This window comes from Eurosta solidaginis, chromosome 4 (assembly GCF_040869045.1).
Source record: "Eurosta solidaginis isolate ZX-2024a chromosome 4, ASM4086904v1, whole genome shotgun sequence".
Taxonomy (NCBI): Eukaryota; Metazoa; Arthropoda; class Insecta; order Diptera; family Tephritidae; genus Eurosta; species Eurosta solidaginis.
Window position 1 is genome coordinate 253,653,959 of NC_090322.1, and position 24,429 is coordinate 253,678,387.

The window sequence follows — 24,429 nt, forward strand, 5'->3', positions numbered from 1 at the left end:
TACCAAGCCCGACCATCTCGGGAACGATTTGGTATGACCACATGCGACCTTCTAGGCCATCACGCCCTCCCACCCCCTAGATCCATGAGGAAACAGGATTCGCCACGGATAGGTGAGGCTTACAATTGGGTTTGGAGAAGCTATATATTGCGCTGGCAACCTGAAAAGGTTGCGCTATACAGCCCCTCGAATCTGGTATTTTAGTCGCATCTTACAACAGGCATACCTACCGCGGGTATATTCTAACCCCCTGACCCGCTGGGGGTACGCCTTCATGGCCTTTAGGGAGTGTCCTTATCGCTACAACAATAACAACAACAAGCACCACCTGCTGGAAGGCAAATGACCGATATATCTAACCCTTGGCATGGCCTATATCCCCATTCACCCGGAAACGCCACTGGTACACGCTCCGTCTAACTGCTACTGTTGGTCGCCCCGCTACTCAACTGGGGCCGGCCGCTTCTCCACCATCGCCCAACTGTTGCCGTCCTGAAAATCCCGCATTTCATACCGCAGCCAAAGATCGCGTCGTACGCTAACTGATAAGCCAGAAAAGCAGCTGCGGTGTGTGGGGAGTCAACTTGAATTGACTGAATTGACTGTGTTCGGCCTTCTACAGAACCCACCTCATACGCCGTCAAAAGCAGACGAGCTAGTCTCGGGCTCCGGGATAATTTCAGAGAAACGTTTTCCGAAGATATGTCGTTCTTTTCACCTGTCCTCCTGCGGGTATCAAAAAAGTTTGGTGATGAGCGCTCCAAGCAGAAAACAAAAATTTTAACGGCTTCACTGCTAAGCACAAGTTACGTAAATAACTGAGTACGGTTCAGCACGGAATATATTCCAATCTACGCACCTCTTTAGCAGCACGGGAAGGGGAGGCCTGGAAAGCTTCTGACTTATTTGAACTCAACTGTATTTATATAGAGAGATAAGGTTGCCACTCCCACTAGCTGAAACTAGAAAGAACATAGTTATAAAACTAACACACCCTAATGTACAGCCAGACAAAAAATGTATACATACTATATAAAAATATGATGAGTATATACTTGTATGAGGCATACATGCAAACAAGCTTTCGTATTGCCGGCCGCATGACTAGCCGTTCATCATTAACGAGTTTCACCTCGTCTCCTCCCCCAGTTACGCATCAACAGCACAACCAACTGTGCACGTGTTTATTTTTGTGTATAAAAATGTAAATATATTTACATAGCAATTCGTTGTTGCGTCTGTACGACTGCTTGCTTATCTCCCCCTTTTAGTCCGCTCGCTCCGCAACTTGGGTCGACGGCCCGAATGAACTTCGAGTGCGTAGGCAATGTGGTTTGTTTATTAAAAGCGAATTGCTTAAGTGGAACCATGGCCGAAAAGCCGGCCGGCCGGTCGATTCAACTCTGCCGTCGACTCAGCCAGACCCGGCGTCCGTCCAATTGACATTCTACGGTTTGTGCAATTGTGAGTCATTCATACAGGTTTTTGAACTTCTACAAGGTTTGCGCGCAATCGCGTCTGCCTGCCTGGGTCTGCTGAATGATTAACTGATTGAGTGGCTGCTTGGCTGCTTAGCGCGAATGGCTAACAGACAAACTTACTGACATTCTTTCATTCATACGTTGATTCCTTGTTTACCTTTTTATTGCATTGTTATGATTTGCGTGTAATACGCGACGGTTTAGGTTGAAGGTTTTTATAACCAGGTGCAGTTAATTATTTGCGAACCCAATGATCTCGGCTGAGCGACAGCAGGTCAACTATGGTCAAAAACACGTTGGGTGATTCAGAAGATACCACTAAGATAAATTGTAATATCTTATGAGATATAGGACGGGGAAAGCCGAAGATGACAGGAGTGGACGGAAGACAAACCAGCACTGCCCGGACAACAAAGGGACAAGGGACCCCTCAACAACGAATGAGCTGCGGACAGTGTAGACATTGATACCCAGCGCTAAACAAGTCAGCGTCTATTACATGAGTAGAAAGATAAGCTCCAAGGTCCCAAACTTATATCCTCGAGAGACGTGAAAGGGTTTCGAAACCGACACCCAAGATTACCTCGGCTTCCGAGCGGACGCCTTTGCGTGCAATAAGTGGGCGGCCAAGGTTTAGCGAAAAGCTCTTAATGATCACGAAGGTTTTGGGGAGTGCTATTGATGTTGATGCTCCTTTCTCGGATTTAGATCCGATACGTTCTGGTAACAAGCACCATTAAGGTGCAAGTCCGACAATCTCGGCAACGATTTAATATGACCACATTAAACTTTATAGGTCATCTGTCCCCTAGATCCATGGATCTTGGAGTCACCAGAGCCTCGACCGCAAAAGAAACAGGCTTCGCCACGGGTAGGTGAAGTCAATCTCATGAACGATTTAATATGACCACACTGGACCTTCTAGGCCATCCCTCCCCTAGATCCATGGAACTTGGAGTTGCCAGAGCCTCAACTGCTAAAGAAACAGGATTCGCCATGGGTAGGTGAAGTTGAAAATTGGTTTGGAGAGGCTATAAATTGCGCAAACACCCCTTGAAAGGGTTGCTCTACACAGCCGCTTGAATCATTTGGGTATAGCATGCATAGCTGCCGTGTTTTTGAATTTTAAACAGCAGCAAAAACAACAAGATGATGTTCTTTTTTTACGTATGTTTGTTTGTGTACGCAACGAAATTTCGTATATTAAAAAATTAAGTAGGGCTGCCACCGAATCCTGACCATTTCGGAATTGTATCGAGTCATTTTGTGAATAACTTCGAGATCAAGTCGAGTTTATTTTAGGATCATTTCGAAACTAGTTTTGGTACTGTTTTAAATTTGTCTTCCCAACTATTTCCGGATCATTTAAAGATTTTCGTTGGTGAACCAAACATCTCATTCAATTGCTTGGAATCCAACCTTTTAGAAATATATTTCTTGTGAAAACTACAAAATAGTGTAGTACCACTTTTGTTTCCACAGCTGGGTATAACATTTTTGGAGCCCAAACTTGTTGGACTTTTTTGTCAGTTGAATTTAAAATTTAAATGGTAGGGTCGTAGCTGAGCTTTAACTTGGCAATTTTTTTCTGTTGACCGGACAAAATGACTTTGTATTTTTATTCTTTCTTCAACTTGAAACGCATTTTTAGGTACCAACTTCGCACTCTTAATTATACGCCTCGCGCTTAACTCTCAGTTGCATTTCATTAACGTTTTACCAAAATAATTCTGAAGATCCATTTATGCGAAATCAAGGAAAGTGACAACATTTTAAAAGCTATTGCGCAAACGCCTCTTATTTATGGAGTGACGGCTTTATGAACCGTGAGCCGATCGTTATACCTCAACAAAAATAAAAAAAAAACAAGTAAAGGTGTCTAAGTTCGGGTGTAACCGATCATTATATACTCAGCGTGAGCTTCAATTGCACATTTCATTTCAAATAACTTACTTTTCTACATTAAACGTGGCACCGCCCGTTTAAAAAAAAAAATGTCTCCCCATTTCCTCTTACAATAAAACTTGATACATAAGTGAAACATCATTGATTCAAAACTATTTTTTGCTAAGTTATAGCTTATTATTCTAGTCTACGACTTTTTAAATTTGTTTTATATCTAAGTTGCCGTGGTCTTTAACCATTCCCTCCATTTTTACTAGAAATATTTTGTAATATAGGGAAAATTTGTGTACCCAATTTTATTACGATACGTTAATTTTTCTTCGAGTTATGGCTCCCGAAACATAGAAAATTATTAGTCATAAAAGGGGCGGTGCCACACCCATTTTCAAAAATTTTAGTGTTTTCCAATTTAATGCTATAATTCAATTTAAAAAGTAAAATTCTATTGATACAAAGCTCGTTTTCGCTAAAAGATATAGCTTATTATTTTCGTCTACGACCGTTTTAAAAATCGTTTATATAAAAGTAGGCGTGGTCTTTAACCGATATCGTCGCCTTTTCGAGATATCGCCATTAGGGTGGGCCAGGGGTGACTCTAGAATGTGTTTGTACGATATGGGTATCAAATGAAAGGTGGTAGTGAGTATTTTAAAAGGGAGTAATCCTTAGTTCTATATGTGGACGCCTTTTCGAGATATCGCCATAAAGGTGGACCAAGGGTGACTCTAGAATGTTTGTACGATATGGGTATCAAACGAAAGGTGTTACTGAGCATTTTAAGAGGGAGTGGGCATTGGGTCTATAGGTGGACGCCTTTTAGAGATATCGCCATTAGGGTGGGCCAGGGTGACTCTAGAATGTGTTTGTACGATATGGGTATTAAATGAAAGGTGGTAATGAGTATTTTAAAAGGGAGTAATCCTTAGTTCTATAGGTGGACGCCTTTTCGAGATATCGCCATAAAGGTGGACCAAGGGTGACTCTAGAATGTTTGTACGATATGGGTATCAAACGAAAGGTGTTACTGAGCATTTTAAGAGGGAGTGGGCATTAGGTCTATAGGTGGACGCCTTTTCGAGATATCGCCATTAGGGTGGGCCAGGGGTGACTCTAGAATGTTTGTACGATATGGGTATCAAACGAAATGTGTTACTGAGCATTTTAAGAGGGAGTGGGCATTAGGTCTATAGGTGGAGGCCTTTTCGAGACATCGCCAATAGGGTGGGCCAGGGGTGACTCTAGAATGTTTGTACGATATGGGTATCAAACGAAAGGTGTTACTGAGCATTTTAAGAGGGAGTGGGCATTAGGTCTATAGGTGGACGCCTTTTCGAGATATCGCCATTAGGGTGGGCCAGAGGTGACTCTAGAATGTGTTTGTACGATATGGATATCAAATTAAAGGTATTAATGAGGGTTTTAAAAGCGAGTGGCCCTTAAATGTATATGTGAAGGTGTTCTCGCGATATCGACCAAAATGTGGACCAGGTGATCCAGAAAATCATCTGTCGGGTACTGCTAATTTATTTATATATGCAATACCACTAACAGTATTCCTGCCAAGATTCCAAGGGCTGTTGATTTCGCCTTGTAGAACTTTTTCATTTTCTTCTTCTTAATATGGTAGGTGTCACACCCATTTTACAAAGTTTTTTCCAAAGTTATATTTTGCGTCAATAAACCAATCCAGTTACCATGTTTCATCCCTTTTTTCGTATTTGGTATAGAATTATGGCATTTTTTCATTTTTCGTAATTTTCGATATCGATAAAGTGGGCGTGGTTATGGTCGGATTTCGGCCATTTTTTATACCAAGATAAAGTGAGTTCAGATAAGTAGGTGGGCTAAGTTTAGTAAAGATATATAGTTGTTTGCTCAAGTTATTGTGTTAACGGCCGAGCGGAAGGACAGACGGTGGACTGTGTATAAAAACTGGGCGTGGCTTCCACCGATTTCGCCCATTTTCACAGAGAACAGTTACCGTCATAGAATCTATGTCCCTACTAAGACTGAGAAGGATTGGTAAATTTTTGTTCGACTTATGGCATTAAAAGTATTCTAGACAAACTAAATGAAACTGGGCGGAGCCACGCCCATTTTGAAATTTTCTTTTATTTTTGTATTTTGTTGCATCATATCATTACAGGAGTTGAATTTTGACTTAATTTACTTATATACAGTAAAGATATTAAATTTTTTGTTAAAATTTGAATTTAAAAAAAAATTTTTTTAAAAAGTGGGCGTGTTCTTCATCCAATTTTGCTAATTTTTATTTAGCACATATATAGTAATAGTAGTAGCGTTCCTGCCAAATATCATCATGATATCTTCAACGACTGCCAAATTACAGCTTGCAAAACTTTTAAATTTCCTTCTTGTAAAAGTGGGCGGTGCCACGCCCATTGTCCAAAATCTTACTAATTTTCTATTCTGTGTCATAACGTCAACCCATCTGCCAAGTTTCATTGCTTTAACCGCCTTTGGCAATGAATTATCGCATTTTTTCGGTTTTTCGAAATTTTCGATATCGAAAAAGTGGGCGTGGTTATAGTCCGATATCGTTCATTTTAAATAGCGATCTGAGATGAGTGCCCAGGAATCTACATACCAAATTTCATCAAGATATCTCAAAATTTACTCAAGTTATCGTGTTAACGGACGGACGGACGGACGGACGGACGGACGGACATGGCTCAATCAAATTTTTTTTCGATCCTGATTATTTTGATATATGGAAGTCTATATCTATCTCGATTCCTTTATATATGTACAACCAACCGTTATCCAATCAAACTTAATATACTCTGTGAGCTCTGCTCAACTGAGTATAAAAATAGGTAAGTACTTTGTGTGAGGACGCAAAGTTTCAGGTTTTTTGTGGACTGCATGTAAAAACTATGACTACGAATCACGTATTTCAACAACATATGACGTAAACGTAACTATTTGATGAAATTTGATGAATTTTGAAGCTTTTAGCCGTAAAAAGGGGGCAAAAATTAGAGTTTATATGGGGTATATATATGGTATTCAGACAACAATATATGCTATATACATAAGCATTTGGTGAAATTTAAAGCTTCTAGCTGTTAAAATGGGGCAGAAATTGCGCAAAGTTTCTTATCTGAACAATCGGTTGTATGAGATATATACTATATATATACAACCGATCACTATGATTTTTTCAGACAACAATATATGCTATATACGTAAGCATTCGGTGAAATTTGAAGCTTCTAGCTGTTAAAATGGGGCTGAAATTGCGAAAATATAAATATATACTATATATATACTATATATACCACCGTATATATACTATATATACCACCGATCTTTATGATTTTTTCAGACAACAATATATGCTATATACGTAAACATTTGTTGAAATTTGAAGCCTCTAGCTCTTAAAATAGGGCAGTAATTACGAAAAGTTTCTTATCTGAACAATCGGTTGTGGGGGATATATACTATATATATGACCGATCTCATCAATTTTTTCAGGCAACAATATGTGCAATATACGAAATTATATGGTGAAGTTTGAAGCTTCAATCTGTTAAATGGAGTAAGATATTACAAAAATCCTCTTTTTCTGAAAAATCGGTCGTATGGAGGATATATGCTATAGTGGTCCGATCCGGTCGGTTCCGACAAATGTCTAATCGGACACCCAAATACACCTGCTCACCAAATTTTATCAAGATATCTCAAAAATTGAGGGACTAGTGTGCATACAAACAGACAGACGGACAGACGGACAGACGGACATGGCTAAATCAACTCAGCTCTTCGTCCTGATTATTTCGGTATACTTAATGGTGGGTCTATCTATTTTCCTTTAAGGACTTACAATTTTGGGTTTCGTGACGAAATTAATATACCATTTCATTTTCATGAAAGGTATAAAAAGTGGGCGTGGTTATCATCCGATTTCGCTCATTTTCAATACCAATCTATTCTGGGTCCAGATAAGGTCGTGTCCCATTTGGTGAAGATATCTCAATATTTACTCAAGTTATCGTGTAACGGACAGCCGGACGGGCGTACGGACGTACGGACATGGCTCAATCAAATTTTTTTCGATACAGATGGTTTTGATATATAGAAGTCTATATCTATCTCGATTCCTTAATACCTGTACAACCAACCGTTATCCAATCAAAGTTAATATACTCTGTGCGCAAAGCACGCGGAGTATAAAAAATGCAATTAATGATCATTATCAGCATGCATTTCAACAGCAAGAGATCTTTTAACTTTTCAATAGTGGCTTGTAGCTTCATTCCTGGAACTCATTTGTCGGCTCTGGCAAGTACATAATGAAAGTTTATATCGCAAACAATTTATGTACCTTAATTGGAATATATAAATTTAAATTTTTAATGCAATCGCGTTCAATTTGTTAATTGATTCTATTTAGTTGTTTTCGTTTTTCTCTCTTTCTATAATTATCCCGAAAACATTTTTGCAATTAGCAAAAAAATGTCCCGAAATGGTCTTGAAGTGTTCTCAAAAAGATCCCGAAATAATTCAGAAATTATACGGAAACAGCAATAATCCCGACACAAACGACACGACGAAAATTGAAAGAGAAGCTCGGCCTAAGTCTCCTCGGAGTATGTTCTGCCTTTTATATTTTTTTTTATCTATAAGGGTCGTCACTATTCACTATCCTGAGGTAGTCTCGAAACGATATTGACATGATCTTCAAAACAAACCCGAAACAGTCCAAAATAAATTTCAAAATGATATCGGAATGGTACCAAGCTTTTTTTTGAAACGATTTTCCGTTATCTCCCCTACAAATTTGGACGGAAAATCGTTGCAAAATGTGTTTGCTGCTGTCTATGTCATAAAAGGTATTGATTTTATACATTTGTTACAAGTGTGTTTCTTGATGTTACTGTTTACCAAAAAAGTACGTCGACAGACGGAAGGTTTTAAGCCCGGGGCAAACGAAAACGGCGACCTTGTAACTGATGTCCAGATAGTGCTTAGATTATGGAGGGAACACTTCTCTGCTCCCCTAGATGGAGGCAGCAACTCACCGCGCAGAGATGAAGAACCCGATCCCGCAATCGATGATGATGGAATATATGTCGCCCCGCCCGATTATGACGAAGTTAGAATAGCAATAACCAGATTGAAAAACAACAAGGCCGTGGGCGCTGATGGATTGCCTGCGGAGCTATTCAAGTACGGCGGCGAGGAGTTGGTAAGGCGCATGCAGCAGCTTCTTAGCAAAATATGGGCGGACGAGTGCATGCCCGACGGTTGGAATCTTAGTGTTCTTTGCCCAGTCCACAAGAAGGGGGATACTGCAAAATGCAAAATGCACCAACTATCGTGGAATCAGCCTTCTTAATATCGCATATAAGGTCCTTTCAAGTGTATTGTGCGAAAGATTGAAGCCCACCGTGAACCGGCTGATTGGACCTTATCAGTGCGGCTTCAGACCTGGTAAATCTACCATCGACCAGATTTTCACAATGCGGCAAACCTTGGAAAAAAACCCGTGAAAAGAGAATCGACACACATCACTTCTTCGTCGACTTTAAAGCCCCCTTCGACAGCACGAAAAGGAGCTGCCTATATGCCGCTATGCCTGATTTTGTTTTCCCCGCAAAACTTATACGGTTAAGCAAATTGACGTTGAGCAACACCATCAGCTCAGTCAGAATTGGGAAGGACCTCTCCGCGCCGTTCGAAACTAAACGAGGTTTAAGACAGGGTGACCCCCTATCGTGCGATTTCTTTATCGCTACAACAACAACAACAAAAGGGCGACTATGAGATGCAGAATAATACAAAAAGTAGACAGCAGGTTTCCAGGGGTTGATAAGCGCAGTACGAAGCTTCCGCGACCCAATTGTCAACCTTACCTACACGAGTGGAATCCTCTATGAATCCATTATACAAATAAAGCCTTTTACCTTAATGGGGCTTGCTACTATAACGTACCGGATCTATATCTGGCAAAAGATCATTAACATCGACAACTCTCCTTAAAACCTTCGGGGAGTGTTTTTATCACTTCAACAATAACACAAGAACTAGACAGCTGAAGTTACGAGAATGAAATATGAGAACAATTCAGAGACGGGTAGAGATATAAATGTGTTGCTCAGCGAACCTACATAAGGCGGCGCTAGGCAACCTTGGTGTAAATGAAACACGGTGTTTAGTTTTGAATTTAATTACCAAGCACAATGACTAAGTATAGTTGGCTGTACTCTGTTTTTTACTACATTGAGCAAGATACCACGACTAAATGTTTCTCTATCGAATATCCGAGCTTCGTTTTTTGTTTTTGTTCGAACGTGGAATTATACTCACTAGCTATTTCTGGGACTACCTGAATGACACAAGCCAACTTTGGACAAATCTTTTCAAATACAACTATCTAAGATCACTCTCCGTACCCCAGCGGATTAGGGGGCTTAGAATATAGCCGCGGCAGGTATGTCTGTCGTAAGAGGCGATTAAAATACCAAATTGATTCTAAGGGTTGTGTAGCGCAACCCTTTCAAGGGGTATATAGCTTCCCCAACCCAATTGTCAACCTCCCCTACCCGTGAGGAATCCTGTTTCTTTAACAGCCAAGGCTCTGGCGACGCCAAGTTCCTTATGGATCTATGGGGTGGGAGGGCGGTATGGCCTAGAAGGTTTCATGTGGTCATACCAAATCGTTCCCGAGATATTCGGGCTAGTATCTTAATGGTGCCTGTTGCCAAAACGAACCGGATCCGCATCCGGCAAAGGAGCATCAAAATCGATAACAAAACCCAAACAAGAACAACAAGATAACACTCCCCAAGGCCTTCCGGGGGTGTCCTTATCGGTACAACAACAACATCTTTTATTCTCTCCAAAAACCAAACCAAATTTGTTGTTATTTTTTTCTAAAACAAGCTAGGAGGTCATGAGAAACATGAAGGGGCGCCTTAATGTGCAAATTGTATTCCCAAGAGCTACCTGTTATGCACAGCTGTCAATCTGTCAAACAATCATTGAAGAAGTAAGTGGTCAGCGACTTTGAGTTTGAGTGGTCGACAACATTTCATGCAAATCAAAACTTCATTAAAATGAGCTTACAATTTTGCAGTAAATCAAATTTTTTTATAGAGCAAATATGTCAACGTCACACAAATTGTCAATCAGACATTTCCGTTGAAATTTGACACTGCACTAAGCGCTCAAAATATTAATTAGGATACCTTTTGCATAAATGTTATGTCTTGTGTACCAAATACATTTGGATGGTAAATTTTAAAGGATACATTTCTCAGTTTGGCAATTGTTTAGGTTTTTTTTTTCAACAACACATTGTCAGCAACTATAAGTTTCGTAATAAATATTAAAATTTTGGGCAAAATTAGGCAAATTTAAACTAACTTTTTTGTTTTCCCTCCCATAACAGTGGGGCCAATGCACTCGATTTTGCAACAAATTGCTCTATAAGAAAACTTATTTTTCTTAAAAATACTATGGAGGTTCATCATCAATAAATATAAAACGATTTGTATGCAAGTGTGTGAATTTTAATTAATTTTAACACTAAAAAGAAATTTAGTTTATTAACGCCCACGACATGGAGCCAAAATGTTCAGTGGCTATACCTGGCGCCTTCCTTATGCATATTTAGTTGGCAGCTCAATTAATTGCCCACATCATAGCAAAAGGGCAGAAAAAAACAAGATTGCTTTAATATGCTACATATATGATAGTGTTGGAACTATCGACGAGCAAAATAGTAGTGAAAATCTTAATTTTGTAGGAAATTTATTAAAGACTTTCGCTGATACACGGAAAGGGTTCAGGGTGTTAAAACATCCTCTAAATAATATATCACCAATTAATTAAGCTTGGAAAAAGGTTTTTATTGAAAAAACAAGTAAGGAACGCTAAGTTCCGGTGTAACCGAATATTACATACTCAGCTGAGTGCTTTGGAGACCAAATAAGGGAAAGTCACCATGTAGAAAAATGAACCTAGGGTAACCCTGGAATGTATTTGTATGACATTGGTATCAAATGGAAGGTATTAAAGAGTATTTTAGAAGGGAGTGGGCCATAGTTCAATAGGTGGACGCCTTTTGGAGATATCGCCATAAAGGTGGACCAGGGGTTACTCTAAAATGTGTTTGTACGATATGGGTATCAAATTAAAGGTGTTAATGAGTATTTTAAAAGGGAGTGGGCCTTGGTTCTATAGGTGGACGCCTTTTCGAGATATCGACGAAAATGTGGGCCAGGGTGAGCCAGAAAGTCATCTATCGGGTACCGATAATTTATTTATATAGTATATATTAGCACGGACAGTATTCCTGCCATGATCCCAAGGGCGTTTTATTTCACTCTGCAGAACTTTTTCACTTTCTTCTGCTTAATATGGTAGGTTTCACACCTATTTTACAAAGTTTTTTCCAAAGTTATATTCTGCGTCAAAAAAGCAATCGAATCACCATGTTTCATCCCGCTTTTCGTATTTGGTATAGCACTATGGCATTTTTTTCATTTTTCGAAATTTTCGATATGTTAATACCAAGATAAAGTGAGTTCAGATAAGTACGTGAACTAAGTTTAGTACAGATATATCGATTTTTGCTCAAGTTACCGTGTTAACGGCCGAGCGGAAGGACAGACGGTCGACTGTATATAAAATCTGGGCGTGGCTTCAACCGATTTCGCCCTTTTTCACAGAAAACAGTTATCGTCCTAGAATCTAAGCCTCTACCAAATTTCACAAGGATTGGTAAATTTTTGTTCGACTTATGGCATTAAAGGTATCCTAGACAAATTAAATGAAAAAGGGCGGAGCCACCCCTATTTTGAAATTTTCTTTTATTTTTGTATTTTGTTGCTCCATATCATTACTGGAGTTGAATGTTAACATAATTTACTTATATACTGTAAAGGTATTAAATTTTTAAAATTTGATGTTAAAACACTTTCTTTTAAGTGGCCGTGTTTGTAAAAGTGGGCGTGGTTGTAGTCCGATTTCGCTCATTTTAAATGGCGATCTGAGATGAGTGCCCAGGAACCTACATACCAAATTTCATCAAGATACCTCAAAATTTACTCAAGTTATGGTGTTAACGGACAGACGACGGACGGACATGGCTCAATCAAATTTTTTTTCGACACTGATGATTTTGATATATGGAAGTCTATATCTATCTCGAGTCCTTTATACCTGTACAACCAACCGTTATCCAATCAAAGTTACTATACTCTGTGTGCAAAGCACGCTGAGTATAATTACAACACATTTGGAGCAAACGTAAGTTACAAGACTTTTAATGTTATTCTTATCAGCCAAAGTTTCTCTTTATTTATAAAAGCAGTACTGCAAAAAAATCGAGGATTCCATAATAAAATTTACTTGATTTTTCGAAAAATTCTTTCATCAATTGGCAGTTCAATATCCCGGTAAATATTCACGGATGCTAGACTGTTGAGCCATTCCTGACCTGTGGTTATTCGTAAGTAAGTTTCTCTTTAAACATGAGAAACTCCTTTCGGGTGTTGGGATTCAAACAGGTAAAAACACCAGTATGCGTATAACCTTGAAAACATTCACACAAAAAATGTTTTGTTTACTACTACTTCTAATGCTTCGAGAGAGTTTTAAAAGTTTTGTCCTTCGTTCGCTGTTTCCACATTCTCACCTCCGCAAAAAAGTTTTGTTTCGAACAATTGATCACTCTTTCCAAGGTGAATCCATACCAGAAGATAGCAAAGCGAATTCAACAAAATCCCCGTACAGAAGAATTCAAAAGAAAATTTTAATTGATTTCGATTAACTGACATATTAAAGTACAAGGCGCTGTATCATCAAGAAGAAGCTGTTGGGATAACAACGTCTGTTACTGAATTCACCTTGACTGTTTCACAGAAATTAAATATGTCTCCAGCTTTTTCAGTGTCGTACTTTGGAAAAAATATACAAAAATTTTCTAAAACTCATCTGTGGTCAAGAAAGTGGATTTTTAAATAAGCACTACAAGTATCAAGAGAGCGAATATAAAAAGCAATGCGATAGGATGCATCGGCGTCTTTTGTTTTCAAATTGAAGCGATTTATTTTGCGGCTACTGTGGTGTGGGTCCTTTTTCCCACTAATCTAATGGCTTCTGCGAGATCTTAATCGGTCAATTGTAACTGCTGGCTGAGAAATAGAACAACCGTATGTACTAATTGCATTATGAATTCAACTGCAGAAATCGCAGTGAGGAGCTGAGAAGCCGCACTTGAAGTCTTCCCATCCTTGCAAGCTACAATTATTTCCAATGCTTTAATAACGAACGGATGCAATTCGATGTAGGTCGATACGGGCATGCTGATTTGAGTTTTTGTTTCTCACTTTCATTTTTAGACGTTTCAATTTCGCTTTTCAACACGTTCAATCGTTAAGTCTAACGAAGAAAGTTGTGTAACGTCCCAATTGTTCCCAGTGCGTTTCTGATACCACCAACTTCGCAGGCTGGGCTGATTTGCCAGATTAAAGCTATGGGCTATGCAATGTACGTGCATATATCGCTAATGGAAAACTGAATTTTACAAACGCTTGGGCCCCACGAAATGTACCACTAATTGTTGGCGCTGTATCATAACCTTGGCATAACGAATACTGCAAAAACTTAATTTTCGCGTTGTAACTGCGTTACTGAAGATACTGTGGCGAATATTAGCATCACTATGATATTAGTAAATAATCACAAAAACAAAAAAGCAAGCAACCACACTTATGTCCATGTACACATTAAAGCAAGCAGCCACACTTATGTAAAAGGCAACGAAGAATATTCCATACGCATAACCAGCAGCTTGAAGCAAAGGGATTATTTCACATACACATATGAAGTCATCAGCTAAGAGCAGAAGTTGTTACTCACACATACACACGCATATGGCTAAATAACCAAGTATGAGATATAACCGCCACTAATTGAAGATATTTGTTTTAAAGAAAGACGTCTAATTTTGTACACACAAACGGAATAAAATAAAATTTAAAATAAGATCAATATCAAACAAACTATGAAGCCTGCATGACCGTGGTTCGTGTGTGCGCAATGATTTATTGCTGAGTATGTATGTATATCTACTTAAATAGTTGCAAAAACGAACGACAGCCATGCTGGGTTCGAAATTTATTTAATACAACTCTTATTCTTAATTAAATGCAAATAAAAATTTCCATTTTTATTTTTCTAAATTAAATTTAAATTAACAAAAAACATTGCTTAAATTATAAGTTATATATTAATATAACTTTTCAAAGCTCTGTACAATAACGTCCACTTTTCTAAAGGGTACGACCACTTGCTCCGACTATATGGGCTCAGAGGTTTGATTCCTATTAATATTATGATTGTGACAGTTTGGAAGTTGGGATGTTAGAAGTTTAGCTTTGTGGCTTACTCCAGAATGGCTTTGGCGGATTCGGAAAAGATTTCGAATACAAATAGCCAATGCTCTCGAGGGATCTAATGGTCAGTTTTTTTTAAAGAGCGGACAGTGAATTTTCAATTACTTTTTAATCGTGATAACTGAAACTCTATTGATCTAAATTAATGGTATTCGAAGCAATTGTGGTAATGTTGACAGTGCCACCCCCTCCATTCTGGGAAATACTTTTTTAAATCGCTGTCGCTCTGAGACTGTTAACTTGAACCAATATCATTTCGTATCTAGGTAACTTAGAAATAGTTATAACTGGGATGTCTAGCAGGCATGGACCAATGATTTGTGTTCACACTGTTTTATCAAGTCCAACAATATTTGTGTATCTTGGTCATAAAGAAGTCTAAGCCATTGTTGGCAATTTTCCTCCTTTTCTCAGACCCGCTTTTAAAAAGCGTTGTAACTCTCAGCCTATTTAGGCGATAACAAAGATATTCGGTATATTGGTAATATATACATATGTATGGAAGCCTGTGAAATTTCGAAAAGTGTCACCCGCGTCCCACTGAGGCACTTTCTGCGATCTTTTTGGAATCACTTTGTGACTGTTTCGAGTTTAATACGGAACACTTTCGGGATAATTTAGGAATTATATTTGGGACTACTACGGAAACATTTCGGGACTAACGTCGGATCATCTAGGAATCATAACGGGACAGTTCTGAAGTTCCGCATTCGGACCATTTCGGAATGTTTCGTTGATAGCAATGAGTCATATTAAGTCTGGTTTCGGAATCATTTCGTAGATATTTTCGGATAGTTTTAAGAATATTTTCCGGATAATTTCGGGCTAGTTGCCGCAAAATTTCGGGGCTATTTCCAGATCCTTCGGCGCCTATTTCTGGACCCCTTTGTGACTGTTTTTGATTCGTTACAAGAACTAAAACATTGGGTGGGTTAGATATAAGTCCAAGTAATTTTAGAAAACTGGACAATTTAAAGCCTGTAAAAACTTTCGAATTTTTATTTCGTCGTTTTTTTGTTTGTTTCGTTTCCAAGGCTACTTGCCGAAGCAGTGCTGTACCGAGAAAGGAAATGCAGGTCACAGCTGGATAGAGCCGATACGATGTTGGCAGAGTCATAGGATATCATAAGTAAAACGTAAATTTCGCAAACACGTACATAGTAAAGCTTCTACTTAATAAAGTCCGAACCCTAATATTTTTAATAAGCATAGCGTGCTACATTAGGCATATTTAAAAAAAAACCGAAAAATTCATGTAAGAATTGGCGTTTTCGAAATCTCCAGCCCAAATCCAGAGAACTGGTTTTCATTGCATTGCAGTTCGTTCTCTCTGTTCAGGACCTAAGGGGCTCGTTATTATGTAGGCGTGGTGTATGCGTGTCGTTACTGATAATAACAGTTTGCCGTTCATAGTCGAATAGCAAACATGTTAGACTAATAGATATGAGAATTTGACGCTCAACAGAAATAAATAGCGAATAATCAATCTAGAAGTTACATTAATTAGGCAAAGGGAATGTCGCACACCTAGATCAAAACAGCGATCAACTCAAAAAATAGCAATGCTGAGAAAACGCAAAAAACTGCCTTCCTCCCCCATATAAGCCAATGCCATTTTTATTGTTAACAAAGTATTTTCTCGTCGATTATTGGATGGTGCTCATAACTTCATAATTTCAGATTTTTGAGTTAAGTCCCTTTTGATATAGGTGCGTTATATGCAAAGCTTTGTGGAGGTATTAATAAATCGAGTATACAGTTCGGTAGCTATTGAATTGAGAAGCCAGATGGTGCTCACAACTCCATAATTTCATATTTTTGAGTTAACTCCCTTTTGATCTGGGTGTATGATATGTAAAACTTTCATCTAAACAAAGCGCAACAAAATTAGAAAATCAACACAACCTGGAAAACGCCAAGGTCAGACTATAACAAAAAAGGACAAGCAGTATACCAAGTAAGTAGCTCTATGGCAGGCACCTATAAACTCAAAAGCATTTTGATTCCGCATGATGATCACTGCAGAGATAGGCTGTGGGATATTCTATGTGTAAATGCGTAGCTCTGGCTAGAATATTTTAAGATGCTTTAGAAGCCCGATTTTGAAAAAATCCGAGGGTTTAATTCAAAACAAAAAATACCCTTCACTACTAAGTTACCGTTTCGCTTTTCATTCAGTTTCTGCTTGTTGTTGTTGTTGTTGCGATAAGGACACTCCCCGAAGTCTTTGGGGAGTATTATCGAAGTTGATGGTCCTTTGACCACATGAAACCTAGGCCATCCCGAGCTCCCATCCCCTAGATCCACGAGGAACTTGGGGTCGCCAGAGCCTCGGCTGTTAAAGAAGGAGGACTCGCCACGGTTGACAATTAGGTTGGAGAAGCATATATTACGCTGGCAACCCCGTGAAAGGGTTGCGCTACACAACTCCTTGAATCAATTTGGTATTTTAGTCGTCGAATGTTGATTATTGTAGAAGTTTGCAGGAAGACCAAACTGAAAAGCCACAAACCAAATAAGTAGGTATTATAAATTCATCATCTTGGCAAAAGCCACCTCTTGATTTTACACCAAGCCTTCCCTGCAAAAATCGTTGGATCATGTGGTCCACTGGAGTACTTACCATTGTACTCCACTGTAATGCAGCAATGGACCAACTCATATTTCTATTTGTAAGCCGATCATTGCTCGTTTTTAACGATTGTAATCACTACACGATGTTTATTGGACTGTGGGTACTCCATGGATTACTCTGATGTAATGCGGAGCTGGAGTATATGGTCCCATCCTAGGACATCGCAATGTTAATTGGACCATATTTTTTGTATGAATTGTGGCACACGGTTGGTCCATAGCGAGTACTCCATACATGCATGCATGGAGTACTCGCGATTTTTGCAGGGTTAAGCTAAATGTTTGAAAGAAAACTAAACGGCCTAATGTTTGTCAACGATGTTAATATTGTGGTTTTTGGCTTGCATCCTAAAATCAAAATCTGCTTTAATATCCAATTATAATATTTTTATAAATATTTAAAAATAAAATATTGTTTGCTGAAGGTTTGCTGACAAAGCAAGCAAATCCAAAAACTGATGAATATTATTTGATGCGAACAACCTTTGTATGGCTTGCAGTTTATGTCATGGAAGATGCGACATTTGTATTTTTGACTGCTACAAATGCCCAGCAGTGAAAAATTGAGCTAAAATTTAACCATATATGTATAGTGTATTCTATTTAGAAGTTGCCACTTACTTTTTTTTCTGTAACCCGTTCAAGGCGAATCCATACCAGGTGGTGGCAAAGCGAAATCAACCAATTCGCCGTGCAGAAGAGTGTCAAGTCAAAAGAAAATTTTAATTGATTTCGATTAAGTACAAGACGCGTATGGAAAATAATCAAGAAGAAGCAATCAGCTGTTGGAATTACAACACCTGGTACTGAATTCGCCTTGAATCCGTTTTTTTTCTTATTTTTTGGGAACCGGTAATTTTTTAGGAACCGGTAGCTTTTTTTGTACCGACTACTTCTTTTGAATTGGTTACTTTTCTCAATCGGTTTTTTGGGACGGTGTTTTTTCTAGAACCGGTTCGTTTTTTTTTTTGAACCGGTGATTTATCTATAACCGTTTAACTCTTCTGAGCCGATTTTTTTTAATACCTGTTACTTTTTGTACTGGTTCCTTCTTTGGAACGAGTTATTTTTCTGGAACCGCTTACTTTTTTGCAACCAGTACGTTTTATGAAACTGTTTACTTCTTTTAAACCTGGTATTGTTTGACACCGGCTACTTTATTGAACCGCTTACTTTTTTGCAAGCGGTACTTTTTCTGAAACTGTTTACTTCTTTTAAACCTGGTACTGTTTGACACCGGCTGTTTTTAGTGAACCGCTTACTTTTTTGCAACCGGTACTTTTTCTGAAACTGTTTACTTCTTTTAAACCTGGTACTGTTTGACACCGGCTACTTTATTGAACACGTTATTTTTCTGGATCCGATTTCTTCACCCGATGAATATTACTACTTTTATTTTTCTTATAAAACAGCTAGTTCTCTGGAACCTGTTCTACATAACCGGTTACTTCTTTTAAAACAGTTTGCTTTCTGGAGTCGGTTACTTTATTTTACAACAGCTAGTTCTCTGGAACCTGTTCTACTTAACCGGTTACTTCTTTGAAAACAGTTTGTTTTCTGGAGTCGGTTACTTTTTTTCAACCGCTTGTTTTTCTGGAGGCAGTTACTCTTTAGGGACTGGTTAACTTTTATTGTACTGGTTACTTCTTGGGGCCAGTTCGTTTTCCTGTACCGATTACTTATATTGAAACGGATAGCTTCTGGAACCGGTTATTTTTCTGTAGTCATTACTTGTTTCAAACGGGTAATTTTGCTGGAACCGATTATTTTATGTAGCCGCTTTTTTCTGATATGAAGAGACTATGATTAAGAAGTGAGGGACGAGGTATTACGTTTTAAGACCCTTGACCGAAACTCATTGTTTAAATCACAATAGGTCTGAAATGGTGGGTCGGATTAGTGACATATGTTTGTGTACTACCGACAAATAGTTCGCATAAGATACATAACTTATAACTAGAAATAGTTTGACAGTTAACTAGTTATCGTTTGAGTGAAAGTGGTTTTCAGTCACTGAAAGTAATACGTAATTCGGTCACAGATATCAGCCATCTCACTATGCGTCACAGTTCTTCCAAGGCTATTCTCTTAATGACAATTCTTTTACTTTGGTACCTCAGATCTAATAGACTCTTCTACGTGGTGGCGACTATCTACTTGGGTTTATACATGGACACACACACTTGCCAACATTTGTCACTTGACGGAAATAAAATGGACTGTCTGTGCTCTGTCAGACATCTCATAGCGCATTCGTTATTGCTTCTAAAGCTGCTGCCCTGATGTCTTGTTGATGTGCTTGCGTGCAACGGTGTGTTGACATTAATGACTTTAACTGTGGTGTAAAATCTCTTATTTTTAGATTTTTTCCACCAATGCAGTGATTGTTGTTGTTGTACAAAAATTAATGTACAAAGCTTTTAAATATATTTAAGTTTTGTTGGAGAAACTGGGACAACGAATTCCGTAGAGATTATTAAGTACACCAGCTCGGCCTATAGAACTCCAATAAGCTTATGGAAAATTGTGGTAAAATACTTGTTTTTGAGTTTGTGATTTAAATTTCGTATGACAATAACCACAGGGGAAATTTTTAATGGGCTTGTAATAAAAATGGAAAATTTTTTATCAAAACTTTACAGAACTTTACGGTGGTCTGAGGAGAGTTTATAAACATATTTTATTGGTATGTACAGAGGTGGGTAAATTCAATTCCAATGCATTACCCAATACCCAATACATTCCTCAGTAATTGGAAAAAGTAATCAATTCCTGTTCTGCACAGGAAAGGAATTGATTACATTTAAATTCCCAAAAAAAATATCAAAAGTAATTTTGGGGCTCAATTACAAAAAATTTTTTGTTTGTAATTGAAAAAAAAAAAAAAAATACTTTGCGCAATTGTAATTTCTTTCCCAGTACCTCGAAAGGAATGGGAAATGTAATCAAAATATCTTTCAATTACATAAGAAGGAATGGAAAAAATACTTTCGAATTTCCCATTCCATTCCTCAAAGGAAATGCGAAAGAAATTGAAAAACTACAAGTTAGTCCGTGTATAAAAACTTAAACCGGTTGATGTGGGTGACATTTCACACTTTTCATTATTTCATAAGATTTTTCTTATGAGTGGTAACTGAAGACACTTGGAAACAACAATAAATTGCAGTTCCCAGCTAAGTAAGGGCATCTTCTTTCCTTTCCTCTGCTATCAAAGGGTGGTTGCTATAGGAAAACAGCATACATTTTAATTTTCTTTGTTGCATTCAGCTGGTATAACGTAAACACCATGAATGTTCCGGAAAACTTTTTTCTTGAATATTCCTGGAGTCTTCCCATCAGCTCTGATATTTTGATAGCATCAATAGTTGCCTCATCTGAACCATATTGTAATACATAATATTACAGCAGACAATGCCATTCCTTTGCTGTGGAGGAAAGGAATTGATTACTTTCCTCAAGGGCATGTAATAGGGAAATGGTGGTAATTGAATACCTAAAGTAATTATTACTACCCAGCTCTGGGTATGTAATGTATGTAGTATATTATAATAAGCTTTCAATACTATTGTTATTATTTCAAGTTGAATGGAACAATCTTGAAATAATTTTAATTTGAACCAGATATCGAATCAAAGTCATTGGAATTACACACTTTGTAAATCAAACGTTTAGTTACTTGGAACATCGTTATTGATTTCACAGGCTAAATTAATTGGCTCTTATGCATAAAAAGTGAGCATTTACTTAGACTCGATTTCAAAAAATCCACACGTTTCCGTCGCCTATTCTTTTATGATGCAACCTGAAAGCACTGAAGGCAAATGTAGTGTAAATTCCATTTACATAATACAAACCCTGATAGACAACGAAGTAATATAAACTTTGTTTATACTTTAAAAAGGATACAATAGGTAACGCAGCATCACGAAAATTGAGAACGGTGAATGGTTTATCAGGCGTAGTAACATCTAGCAGATGATGTTTTACGCGAGCTTGCTCTTCCTTGGTTGCTTTAGCGGTAGCAATGTCCAGATTAGTATAAACCTAAAAGAAAGAAGAAAATAAATAAATAAAAATTAGAAAAACGCAGTCTTAATTTACATGAAATAAAAATTATTTTTAGGTTTGGTTTATTAATTAATTTTTGGATTTTTAACCGTAAAAGGTTTCCCTTTATAAGCATAATCGTAAAAATGCGGTAAAAGAAAAAATAGGACACATAGATTCATACAATAAAAGAGGAGCTCCTCGTTTCTTTCATAAAAAGAGGGCGTACCAAAACATTCAATTAAAGATTTACACATCATGACATTCAGTACAGGGGGGACGCTGGTACATACCACAAACATGGAGCTAAGTGCCACCTTGCCTATGCGTAACGGATGCACATACTTCGATACAATTTTTAAGGGAATGGGATTGTATTTTCGTATATTCTTCAGGAGTATTCAAAACGATTTCGGTGCAATATTGGGGCAATTTCGGAATAATTTTAGGTAACTTTTCGGGAAAACTTTTGTATCATTTCGAGACTAATTGGAAACCTCTTTAGGACTGTTACAGTATCGCGGAATAATAATTTCGAGACTCTTCTGGACCGATTTGGAACGATTTTAGTATCACTTTGGGATTTTTAACACGCTTATATTTGCTTCGCTATGTATGGTTGTTTGTAACTCTCTAGGTCAGGCGCGCAAAGGAGAGTTAGACCCACCTAGCGGCAATTATTGAAGACTCTAGGCAGTGGTTAAATTACTCGCTATGAGTTGTGCTTAATAGCAGAGACACGAACCTCTGTGCTTACGGATTTTTTGGAACTGTTTAAGGATCACTTCGGAATTGTTTTAAACCTAATTTCGATATATTTCCTAGATTATTTTCGAGCGAATTCTACCAAAACTTGTTTAAGTGTCAATAAAGTATTTTTATAAACGGTTTTATTTAGCTTGACTCTGTGCAGTGGCCGGCCGATGTGAACGAATTTTGTAATTCAAATTTAAGTAACTTCGCGATAAGCTACAAGCTTGAAACTTGGAATATAGTTCAGAACCCGATGACAATGCAATAATTGGAAAAAAAACTCCGATAGGTGGCGCATGGACCGAAATATTTGAAAAATCGTATAATTAGGTAGATGCTAGGTATTTCGATTAGGCTCATATTTGGAATAAATATAACGGTCCGGTAAAAGTGACATCAAAATACTTTGGAGTTCGAGGAGAGACAATCATGGCGCCGAGTCGAGTAAAGTCTTTGGTAGGATTATGTATTGAGGACTTAGATTGTTATAAATTGTCACTAAAAGGTCCATGTATTTCTGCCTCGCAGATGCCGTTCGGACTCGGCATAAAACAAGTAGGTCCCGTCCCGCCAATTTGTAGGAAAAATTAAAAAGGAGCACGACGCAAATTGGAAGAGAAGCTCGGCCTAAAATCTCTTCGGAGGTTATCGCGCCTAATATTTATTTATTTTTTTAAAAGGTCCATGTAATAATGAGTAACTAGATGAACTAAATAGAAGGAGAAATAATAGGCAATTAAATAAAGACTAAAAACTTGAAAATAAAGTAATTAAAAAAGATTTTCAGATTAAACGGTTTTATTGAAAACATTAAGTAATAATAATACTAAAAGCTAGAAAATAATTAGGTAGATGCTAGGTATAGTCATCACACTACTAATCAATCTAGGGCGTTGCTCATACAATTCAATAAAACAGTTGGGCACGTGAAATTTCTAAAAATATGAGGCGTCGCATAACCTGATTAAGGTTCAGTTTGTCTTACTTATGATTATCAATAGAAATTTGACGCGTCCAACGCTTTTATTTAATTGTCTGATCAACGCCCTAGATTGATGAGGAGTGTGATGACTAGTACCTAGGACCTACCAAATTATTTTTTAGCTTTTAGTATTATCATTATTTCATGTAAGTATAGTTTTCAATAAAACCGTTTAACTTAAAACATTTTTTTAAAATTATTTTATTTTCTATGAAAGATATTTATTCGGTGCTCCAGTAAAAAATATCACATCCCACCTAAGGCCAAGGTTAAAATAGTCTCGAAATGAATCTAAATTTTCCCCGAAATTATATCTCAAATAGCCCCTAAGAGGTACTGAAATTGTTCTGAATTGGTCTCGAAAAAGCCTCGAAATAATTCCGGAAATGGTCCCGAAGTGATTCTGCAACAGTCCTAAAATGGTTTCGAAATAGTTTCAAAATGATCAAAAGGTTGTCCCCAAATGTAGCCTAAAAAAATTTTATAAATAAGGAATAGACAAACTTATCCATAAAACAGGAACAGAGGAATAGTAATCAGAGAACTAAGTTGAAAAAGAAAGAATCGTAAAGCATAAATCAAAGAGAAGAGATTTAGCTTTTGTGCCCAGTTAAATATTTGTCTTTGTAAAATGTGTAATATTTCATACCAGCACTGTGAAATGCCACCATTTTTCCTTTCACTACTTTTTTACAATTTTCCCCGAAGCCAATATAAAATGCAGCATGTTGTTGCTACATGGTGCTTAAGATTCTCTTAACATTTTTATTATATGTTAAACTTTTTATAAGGAACAATCTTCTTAGACTTCCAAGCTGTAATTCTTCAATATTTTGTATAGGGTGGCCAAATAGCCGTGTTTAACACCAATGTTTAAGTTGAAAATAAGTAATAACTCACTATGTGCTGGCCCATAAGCATTCTGAGTTAATGAGTTGCAGGAAGTCCGATTTCTGAGAAAAAGTTATAGTTTTGTAGTACACATGGCGGACCTATACAAGGTGGCAACACGGGACAGCTGATTTGTACTTTTTTATTTGATTTGATATATCAACTTCCGTCGCAGTACGATTTTGACATTAGTCCATCGAATTTACAAAAACAAAGTACATGTGTTATGCACTAAGATCTAAAAATCGCCAATCAAAAATCATGAATCAAGCACAAAGAAACAATAATAAAGACACAAAAA

At 37.6% G+C, this 24,429-nt stretch overlaps 1 protein-coding gene across 2 annotated transcripts in view; it reads right to left on the reverse strand.

Annotated features, from left to right (window-relative positions):
- Positions 1 to 24,429, reverse strand: part of LOC137251338 (tRNA dimethylallyltransferase) — a 689,017-nt gene that overhangs the window by 643,832 nt on the left and 20,756 nt on the right. For both annotated transcript variants that reach the window (XM_067785738.1, XM_067785739.1), the window contains exon 2: positions 21,362 to 21,499. In XM_067785738.1, coding sequence (XP_067641839.1) covers positions 21,362 to 21,499 — 138 coding nt within the window. The remainder of the gene's footprint in view (positions 1 to 21,361; positions 21,500 to 24,429) is intronic.